This window comes from Parasteatoda tepidariorum, chromosome 2 (assembly GCF_982258835.1).
Source record: "Parasteatoda tepidariorum strain Cologne lab strain chromosome 2, Ptep-v5.0, whole genome shotgun sequence".
NCBI classification, from domain to species: domain Eukaryota; kingdom Metazoa; phylum Arthropoda; class Arachnida; order Araneae; family Theridiidae; genus Parasteatoda; species Parasteatoda tepidariorum.
In genome coordinates, this window is record NC_141756.1 from 28,823,247 (window position 1) to 28,834,624 (window position 11,378).

An 11,378-nucleotide genomic window follows, 5' to 3' on the forward strand; every position below is an offset into this window, starting at 1 on the left:
TAAATAAATAGTGCAGATAATATCTTAAGTTTCGAATTCGGACACGAAATCGCACTGAATAAACGTATCTTTTTTTTGGAATTGGAGTTCTGACTCCCAAAATAAAGGAGGTGACCTCAATCTGGAAGATATGGTCCCCAAAGTTTGGTCAGGAGAGCCACCCAAAGTTTCCCTTATCTCGAGATTTTTTAAGCGAACTGAAAATTCGAACTGAATCTTTAGTAAATGTTTTTATTATTTTTTATCGTTTCATTTAATAATAGTCGAAGAAATTTTGAATTGTAAGGCATTCAAGTTGTTATGTCATTTTACATTATATAATTTTACATGGCAAAATACAGAATTTGAGCGAAATCGGCTTAACTCCCGAGAAATTGAATTTTTATTATTCGACTTATTTAAAAATCGATTTCCAATTAACTGTTCAACCAATTTTGCTGAAATTTTGTATTTTGCCAAGTAAAATAATGTACTTTAAAATGACGTAAAATATTGTATACCATACTGTTTAAAATTTTTTGACTATTATGATTTTTGACTTGCTTTATTCTTTCTGATAAATATTTTTTATAACGTTTTTATTTAGTTCCAGTTGCTGTTTTCAGCTTTTTTGATTGCAGATGATAAAATTAAAAACAACAAAAAATATTTTTGCACAATGATTTATTTTTATACTATTTTTTTTTACAAAATTTAATATCCGTATCTGGCATAGCCCAAGCCTCCTAAGATGCCCAAACCATAACCACCATATCCACCATAAGCTCCTCCATATCCAAGATTTCCATATCCACCATAAGCTCCATCATATCCGAGGCCACCGTAACCTGCTCCAAGACCTCCATATCCGTAACCTAGACCACCAAGACCGTAACCAGCTGCTGCTGCTGGGACACCCAAATATCCTTCACCACCGGTGTAAGGGGCATCAGAGATAAGTTGTACAGCTGCTGGGTTTTGATTGGCGGTGCCTGGTTCGTTGGTCTTGACCTTGGCTCTGAATCCGGCTTTGTCAGCGATGTAGTTCACTTGTCTTTTGATACCTCGGGCATCAGTGAATCCATAGCTACCAGTTACGTGTCCTCCGGTTCCAGATTCTTCTCTGTGTTGTTCACCATGTTTATCCTTGATGCTGTATCCGAATTTGTAAGGCTTGGGAGCATGGTGTTCATAGACTGGATAGTGACTTTCGCCCATCTGTAAATAATAATTTATATCAATAACTCAACACACGTGCATTGCGAAATAGTTATTTCAAGGAAGTAACATTTAGATTTCTTTCTTTCGATTTTAAAGCACCGGGACTTTTCATAACTAAAGTCATAAATAGAAAAAGAATGAAATCACTTATTGGGTACACTTGGGTAACACTCATATCAATAGAATCAAAAATTGATTTATAAAATAAAAGCTAGTAAATGATATTTTGTTGGGGGTTATTCCGAAAGTTCCAATGTTTATCGTGGTGGAGGAATACGCTTTTACATTCTTTAAAAATGTTTGGACAGGAGATTATTGATTCTGTATTTCAAACTTCTGTATTATAGATATAAGCAACACGCCTTAGTTTGTAATAAAAAATAACTTAATGATGCTATTATTTTGATGATTAGCAATATTTTATGTTACTTACAATTTAATCAGTTCAATAAATGTTAAAATAGAGTTTACCTTAGACTAGTACTTGTAAGTTGAGACAGGCTTACAAGTTTACTGTTAAACACTGAGATTAGGAATATTTTAAAAGTCTAAATACAATACTTACGTAACCCAAGTGGGCTAGAGACATGCCGCAGAAAGCGAGAAGGAGAACGCACTGTAAAATAGAAAAAGAAATTGCGTGATTACGTTAGAAAATTTTTTTTCCAAAGCTTTTAAATATATATATATATATATATATATATATATATATATATATATATATATATATATATATATATATATATATATATATATATATATATATATATATATATATATATATATATATATATATATATATATATATATATATATATATATATATATATATATATATATATATATATATATATATATTAGTAATGATATGCGTAAAGAGTTAGATAATTTATAGTCAGCTATATACTTTTTTTTGTTTTCTAAATTGTTCGTGTAAACATTTTACTGAGGCTGGGATAGCTGGTAGGTAGAGTGCTGGACTCATTTTCCTGAGAATAGGGTTTGACAGTGACTGGTGTATGTTAAACTTGTCAAGCCACAAAGTCTTCTACGTTCCTTTAACAAATTGTACCTCTAGGGGCACTGGATTGGAGATTAATCGTTCTCTGGTTTAGGTCAAAATTACGATCTGTGGAGGAATGAATGTATTAATGGGCTCACGCTATATACGGGTGGGGCAGAAGTCGAATTCTTGGTCATAAATGGCGCCACTGGAAAACAAGATCAATCGCAGCCGCGGACCAACGACAACAAATATTTTATTGGTTTTTAAGCCATTTACAACAGCTAAATGATGTTAAGGGAGAAAAAAATTCTTTACGATGAAGCATGAAAATATCTCTAAACATCATGAGAGCAATAAGAATCATCAAATTTCACTTGTATAGTTACATTTTTATCTAAGCATTATAAAAATAAAACAATTACTTCTTACTATACAACTGAAGTTTCATAGTTTAAATTGTATGTATACATATAAAAAACACTATTCTAATACATTTTGTTTTCTTTCAAAATCGTTAAAGAAAAGGCAGTAAGATTGTTGAAACACTCATATTTCAGTCTTTTATATCGGTGTTACAAATTAATTTTGTGCCGTCAAAAATATGTTAAAGTTTCGCATTTACTAGTATAGTAAATTACTCTAATGCAATAATAGCACATTTAAATTCAGTTAAAAAATGAAAAAAAAAATACTTTTAGAAATAAATATGAATGTTTTCTTTATTTCAATTCAGTTACATACTTACATTGTAATTTTATTATCTGTGCTACATAACAGAACTGAGTTAGGTAAAGCTTGGAACAGTTTAAACCAAAGTAATATTTCCATAAATAATTTGTATATTACAAAAGCAAGGTTAAGGTTAAACAGTTTATGTAATTGCTGAATATAGATTTATTTTACAGAAAATTTAATAGAAAAAACCTATTAATGATTTAGATGTAGTTTATATAAAAGACTTGAAATCCGCAGCCAAATTTCAGTGAGTTGTCTATTATTAATTTTTGGTAACTCTTTGGTATATTACAATGGATTAGTTCTCTAACACGGAATCTAAGCAAAAATGTTCGGACCAGATCTAACGAGAATGTTCCTTAAGTTTCTGAAAATCATAACTGAATATTGTTCTTTAAGGTTTAAATTTTTCTTTCGTAGTTAATCTCATTTAATTATTTGAAAATATTCAGATTAAATAACGAATCATAAAATTTGCCAATCAAATTATTGTTTATTCGTCATAAGAAATCATTTGAAATCGTTGATTTACTGCAAAAAAAAAACTTATATTTCAATTAATTGATTTGATCAATTTGATATTTATACTACAGAAAAAGATATATGAAACAGTTCTGTAAGCATTCAATACTTATTCGTAATTATTAAAATTAATTTTAAAGCAAGCAAATCTTACCTGAGATAACATGGTTAATTTCGTTATGTTTACTGTGATTGTGGATAAAATCGTCTGTTTTTATAAGTAGTAGTAACACAAAAATGCTTGAAAGTATTTAGAATAAATTTTACGCATGATTAATATTTCCTTCGAGATGTAACTTTCACCGTTCGGAATAACCTGAGGAATTTTCTAATTTTGGAAATCAACAAACATGGCTCAAGGTTAGAATCGGAATAGTTTCACTACCGATTAAAATATGGTGGTTTTTTTTAAAGTTCAAATAATTTTAAATTCAATTAAGAAAGAAAAATTGATGATTATCAAATTTGAATTTTTCTTATTGTAAAACCAGAATAGGTTTTCTTAATTAATTCTTTCACAACAAAAACTACAATGTTAAAAACTTATTTAGTCTTTTCAATCAAAGTATTTTATTAGAATAATATAATGACTTTGCTAACTTTTTTTAAACTGAAAATAAACGTAACCAAGAGAATAAAAATCTTTCACAAAAAATTATTTTTTAGACACAATACCGTAAGCAACTTTTATATATATATATATATATATATATATATATATATATATATATATATATATATATATATATATATATATATATATATATATATATATATATATATATATATATATATATATATATATATATATATATATATATATATATATATATATATATATATATATATATATATATATATATATATATATATATATATATATATATATATATATATATATATATATATATATATATATATATATATATATATATATATATATATATATATATATATATATATATATATATATAAATTTTATTTTATCACTGTTAATATTGTGCAAAATGAACATGCTTAAATGTGAAACTTTTTTGAAGAATTTTGACTAATACAAAGTACTATAGACGAGCAAGTTTTATTTGCGTTTTTGGAAAACATTATTTTTTGATATAGACTAATCGACAATTTAGAAATTATTTATCCTATTTCAAATTAGGGCAGTTCGGGCAATATGGTTTTTAGGGAATTAACCTCATCATCAAAAATGTCCGGTCCGGAATTCGAATCCCTGTCAAAGGCAAGGGTGTTCTTTCTGTCTCTGTTCTATCTGTCCTTTTTACCTTGGGAACCACGTTGTAAGGTTCCTCTGCCCGAAGAACAAATGTCAATATGTACGGGAAGACATTGGAAAAAATTCAATTTGGTTTTTGTGATAGTATTTACGGATGGAAAATTTCTGGCAAAATTACTGTAATGCGGAGTAACGACATTTCTAGTAAAAAAAAAAGGAAAAAGAAGCTGTCCAATAAAAGCAATAAAAAAAGAAAGAAAGAATGGCATTTAAACCATTTAAACCATTTTTATAGAAACGGTTTACCGGAAATTTTGTTTTTCTAAATTTTAGTTCTTATTACCGCACATTTTGTACAAAATTCAAAACTGAATAGTAAATTTATCTGAATAAATGGTTTTTTATGCCTTACTATAATGCATCATGATAAAATTACCAAATCTTACAACATTTACTAAATATTAATCAAAGTAAAACCAAATTTTATTGTTAATTTTATAAAAGTCGTTACTAAAGTGCATCGGTAAAATTTACCAAATTTCTTGGTGATCCCAAAGAATCAGAAACACGGTGAACCTCTGATTATCTTTTTTTTAAAACTGTGTTGATAGATGTAGATAATTTATTATTTCAAAATTTGGCAGGGACATTTTAGATGTGTCAATAATTTTGATTTTTCAAGTCAGCTTTTTGAACTTTTCTGAGTAAAATTGAGTCGGGAGTTTAATAAAAATTATTTAATAAATAAGCTTTTTGGCACTCTTTGTATAAATAAATGTCATGAAACTGAAAATAGCTTTTATCAAAACATCATTATAAACTATTTCATTTTAACCATTTTTTATAAAAAAAATTATCTTGCATGTAATCTATAACGACTCTCTTTAGTATATATTTTTAGAGTCATTCTCAAATATGGAGCACAAAACTAAATTTATTGTTTTATTTAAGAACGAAGAAGAACGCAAATCACATAAAACTAATGTGGTTGTCTAGAACTTTAAAACATGTTAGGTAGAAACGTGAATTCTAGTAATCATTTTTCAATTTCTCTTTGATTCCTCCTGCAATCAAACAGGAATTAGAGTTTTGTACTCACACCTTCCACAACTGTAAATTGTCAGATTTTTATAATGTTTTTTTTTAATATATCTCTTAGATATTATATTGCATCGCTTCACCTCATTACTTTTTTTCTTAATTTCCGAGAAGGAATTTAAAAATATGTATACATAAATCGGTCTCCACGAAACCCAAACTGCGTAAGTAATATTATTACTGTTACGCGAAGAGTTTGTTTTAAAAAGAAATACAATTAAAGACTTTAGCTAATTGATTTCTGAATCAGGAGTTTTATTTTATTAATTGTTCAATTTAATTTCATTTTACTGATAAAGAGATTTTCTTTAAAAAAAATTCCCCATGCAACGAAACTTTACTCTGTAAAACATTCCAGTGTATCTTAACACCAATGTATCCTGGTATCTTAATACCATAGAATATGTATATTTTGTAAAATAACTATTTGTAGAATATCTATTAGTATTATCTGCAGAATATCTATAAAATAAACTATAAATCTGTATTATCTGTAGAATATCTATTAGTATATGTAGAACTATTTGTAGAATATATTTTGGTATCTTAATATCAAAAATGGTGTCTAATACTTTTACTACAAAATGATGCAGTACCATGGATATTTCCTGTCGCAGTAAATCTCAATGTTCAACATATCAACAATAATATTTTTTCACGCCTCTAGTTGTAAAGTAGCTGCTACCATAAGTATAAAGTAGAAAAGATAAATATAATAACTAACGTAGCTGCTATTTATTCAGTAACAAAAATGTTTATAATTACAGTGAGGTACATTCAAGAGTCAGTTATTTTTATTAGACAATATGAAGTAAGAATCATCAATTTAGAAAGCTCATATGCTCGAATTCTTAAAATAATATTAGTACGTAAATCAAACATAAGCGAAGCACAGATATAATATTATGACGAAAGCGAGCTAGCCCTAACAGAATTGAAATGAAATCACGCATTAGTGAACGTTTAGTGATGATTGCTAGCTATAGCTCTATTAAACCAAAAATGAGTTACATCGGGAATTTAATGCTTGTTCATTAATAATTGTTTCATTCTTTGTTACTTTAGCAGGTATGTTCAACTTGAGGGGAAAAAAACTTGAGAAAGTGGAGCCCCGAAATGAATAATTTTAGAGCTATCTGAAACCAATAATTTTTTTTAGTGCTAGAAATGACACATGCTTTTATAAATTACGATTATTCGAAATGTTTTCTTTTTCTTTAACTATAGTGAGCGAGCTGTAATCAATAGGACCCTTTTCACTGCTGAATGATCCTCAGTATAGTTAAATTTATTGATTTGAGAGTATATTGCTTAATCTAAAGACGTTAAATCATCGAGAGGGCATCAAACAATGAAAAATGAGATTGATATAATTGTCAGGATATACCATTTAGTTTTGTGCATGATTGCGCAATAATGATTAATAGCATTTTGTAACTCCCTACGAAGAAGGGGTATTCATTTAGCTGATAACAACATGTACTCCAAACAAGGCTTTGATAATAAGTGATTGAACAATATATAAAGCATTATGAAGCTTAATATAGAGTAGAGAACATATTTTAATGAGTTTTTACACAATGATTTGAAAGTTAAGTGAACAATTTTGTCAGCTTTGTTAGATAGTTTGTTCACTTTATAAATCGGAACTTGAACTTTGGAAAAGTGTTTTAAATACCTTCAAATTTTAAATTTAAAATTCTATAATTTAGTCAACAGGACGCATTTAAATAAATAAAATGAATCAACATATTAATGATCTTAAAAAATATATTATTTGATTGCTGGATATATAAGAAAACTATGTGTGTGCGCGTAGGCTAAAGTAGAGCACTGAGAAAAAATATGATCAAAACAGCTAAAATATATTAAAATTTACAATGTTACGCCATACAATATTATTATACTTGTAGTGCTTATAGTATAACACACTCCTTCAATTTAAAATTCAATGAAACAAACAACAATTGAAGATTCCGCAATCATGCTATGATGCAACCCAAAAAATAACAGGTGATATTTTACTGAAATATAGTCAAATAAGGGAAAAGAATCGGAAAATGGCAAAGCTTTCCCTTAATTTATGCTTTGATATTATTTTTTTTAAATTTGCTTAAGGCTCTCTACCAGTTAAAATTTGTAAATTACAGAAAACTATTCTGAATGGTAAAATTAAACTTAAATTTAGACACAAATTACAATAATAAGGTTTACACGAATATTAAGTCTGTTCACACATCGCCTCGTAAAAACATAAGCGGAAGTATACACCGGAAGTTTTCCAAATTTCTTCCTGTTTTAGGAAGCTTGTTATTGTCACATTCAGTCAACCATCCATGCCGTAAAAAGAAATTCATGCTGAAAAATAATCGATCAATTTAAAGGTTGAAATGCCACGGTGGTTACGACAACCAAAACTAAAATAACTGAACTCGTTTATTTAGAAGATTTTCATTGAGAATAATAAACAACAAAACTGAGTAAAAGCTGTTAAGATTAAAACGATACGGTGCAAGTGTGATGCAGAAACATCAATATTACTTTTGCCATCAATACCATCCAAATTCCAATTTTAAATGGCTTATGAAAAATATATTTTTTCAGAGAATTTCACATCGAACAAGAAAGGAAAAGTTTTTTTTTTACCGATAAAAAAGTAATTTATGACCAAAAAAGGAGTAAAAGATAAGAAAATAGTAGGAAATATGAAGATAAATTAAAGGAAAATCGCATCATGAAATGATGTAATAAAAATTTAATTTTCTATATCTAATTAGCTTAAAACAGCTGCAAGTGTACAATTTTAAAAAAGGGAGTTGTCATTAATTTTAATTTAGGTTGTGTAACTACATTCAATATCTTTCTTGGAAGGATATTTACTTTTTTATTTTGATAATAAATTGAAATCATAAGGTCATTATTATTTTGTCTAGCTTTGTATGTATGCTGTTACTTTTTTCAAAATGAAGTTCTAAAAATATAAGACAAAACTATTAAGGTAAACCTTTGATTCATAAGCGTTTTATTTAATTTATATGAATTAGAGATTTAATTTATGCAAATTTATAAATTTCTATGTTTAGGAATGCAACATATACATAAATATTACATAATCCCCCTACTTAATTATTGTAATATAAACTCTTAAAATTGAAGAACGCCAAAGGGAGTTGTAAGAAAGTAGGGAAAAAAAAGAAAAAAAGAAGGCTTAAAGATAGCCTCTTCTCCAAACTGTATGAAGGCTTTTATTTTATATTTTACATTATATTATATCGTTGAACAATCGACCCGATTTTGGGTTTACGACTACTAATGTTCAACTCCGTAGCCTTTTAATTTTGAACCAATAAAGAAGACAGGGCAACTCCTGGATGAGTACCACCAGAGGAATTGATTTGCTATGGGTACACGGAGCACGATTCGACAGATTTAACACTCATCAGTCATCATTTACTACACGTCTTCGGTTGGCCTGGGATCGAACCCATAAACTCTTGGACATGGCCCAGTGCCCTACCAACCAGGCTATCTCGGCTCTGTCTGAAAGCTTTTGACAATTGACCAGGCATTGCTTTCGTTTACGTTGCAAAATCTTTACAGCTTTGTCTTTTGAGTAATAGGGTGTATACCATGAATGGCCTGCCCTTTTACCTGATCTATATCCCCAAGAAAGTGTGGGATTTATTCTCTGCAGGACAGTATATACGAAAAAGTAGGAGTTTCAAATTGAAATCAATTGAATTGTCACTATTGAAACCAGGGATAAGAAAGATGCTGACTTCATCCAGGGTTTAGTAAATAATACTCACCATCATATATTTCAAATTATATATAAACATGGCAGATGTATTTGATATACTCAGAAAAGGCTTTATTTCGATGGGACACTTTTTTCCTCTGATTTTTACTTGTTCCATATTTTTTTCCTGTTCAGGTCAATTATTCTTTACAAATATGTGTTTAGATATAAAATTTAGTAATTTGTATGTTTGGTTCTCCTTAGTTTTTTTCTTTCTTTTTTGTGTCCAGTTAGTTAATCAAAACGTGGATCACTCCATACAAATACGTGTTTAGATATAGACTTTATTAATATGCATGTTAGCCCATCATTTTTTTTTGTGTCCAGTCAATCAAAAGGTTGATTACTCCATGTAAATATGTGTTTAGAAATAGACCTTGGTAATATGTATGTTTGGTTCTCCTTTTTTTTGTGTCCAGATGATTAAAAGGTTGATTGCTTAATGTAAATATGCTTTTAGATATAGACTTTGGTCATATGTATGTTTGGTTTTCATTTGTTTTCTTTGTGACCAGTTAATCAAAAGGTGGATTACTCCTTGTAAATACGTCTTTAGATATAAACTTTGGTAATATGTATGTTTGCCCCTCATTTTTTTGTGTCCAGTTAATCAAAAGGTTGATTACTCCATTTAAATAGGTGTTTAAAAATAGACTTTTATAATTTGTATGGCTGTCTCTCATTTGTTTTCTTTGTGTCCAGTCAATCAAAAGGTTAATTACTCCATGTAAATATGTGTTTAGATATAGACTTTGGTAATGTGTATGTTTGGTTAATATACCAGTTAATCAAAACACAGATTTAAAGATTTTTTTGGGGGTCACAGTACCTAAAAAATGACCAAAATATCGAAAAAAAATTTATTGCTTATAATAAAACTTCAAACTATTTCAAATGCACTGAAAAAAATCATCTCTCTATCTACATTTTTAAAAAAGATATGAATGATTTTAGATTGTCCTACTACAGAAACGTGCTCAGCAGACAGACTATAAAGTGCTTTTTCTCATAGATGATACTTTTGTGTTTTAATCTTTATTAAATCCCTGAGGAACTTTTTCCATTTAATATAAGGCTTTGAAGTATACTTTTTTATCTTAGGTATAATACGCTTATGTAAATTTTTAATGGAATAAGCATTTTATGAAGTATTACAATTTTCACCGCATGTTATATATACCAAGCAAGAATTTTTAACCTTTTCTTTCTACTTTTTTACAAAATAATCTGTAAAAAATATTCTAATTGATACATCAGCAAATGAATACACAAAATTGTTAAGATGAATATTGTAAGCTCTAAGAATTTTTTTTTTAGAAAATATGCTAAACTAAAAAAGCCTTAGGGATTTAAAAATTATGAATTTTTGCAATTTTTTTTAAAATTTAAGAAAAATTAAACTGTTTAATTATTTTTTTGAGATAAATTATTAATTATTAGTTAAATGAGCGTGTAAAGCATCCACTAAAGGAATGATTATGCCTTTATTTAAAAAAAATGTTGCAAAGGTGCTGTGACCCCTTAATACAAATATAATTTGAAAGTGTAAAACAATGTTGAGAATTTATTGAACTAATTAATCTAACTAAGTAATATTTTTGGTTTTAAAACATTCAACAACTCTTATTGTAGCTAAATATTAAATAAGAATTTCTAAAAAAATTAAAGAAAGAAATAGTAAATTGGTGGACGAGGTTACAATAGCAATATTATTGTGAGTAATATTATTGTGATAAAATTTTACTTCATTAGAATTAGAAACTAGATATATGGAACCAATTTCA

General features: G+C 27.9%; 1 protein-coding gene across 1 annotated transcript; it reads right to left on the reverse strand.

Annotated features, from left to right (window-relative positions):
- Positions 1 to 646: 646 nt before the first annotated feature.
- Positions 647 to 3,667, reverse strand: LOC107455757 (uncharacterized). Its single transcript, XM_016073483.4, has 3 exons — positions 3,618 to 3,667; positions 1,766 to 1,816; positions 647 to 1,197 (listed from the first exon to the last, which is right to left on the reverse strand). The coding sequence occupies exons 1-3, from the start codon at positions 3,627 to 3,629 to the stop codon at positions 694 to 696; spliced, it is 567 nt and encodes a 188-aa protein (XP_015928969.1). The 5' UTR covers positions 3,630 to 3,667; the 3' UTR covers positions 647 to 693.
- Between the last annotated feature and the right edge of the window lie 7,711 nt (positions 3,668 to 11,378).

Coding starts and splice junctions, on each gene's coding strand:
- LOC107455757 (XM_016073483.4), bottom strand. Junction 1,198..1,765: donor CTCTAGCCCACTTGGGTTAC/GTAAGTATTGTA, acceptor TATTATTTACAG/ATGGGCGAAAGTCACTATCC.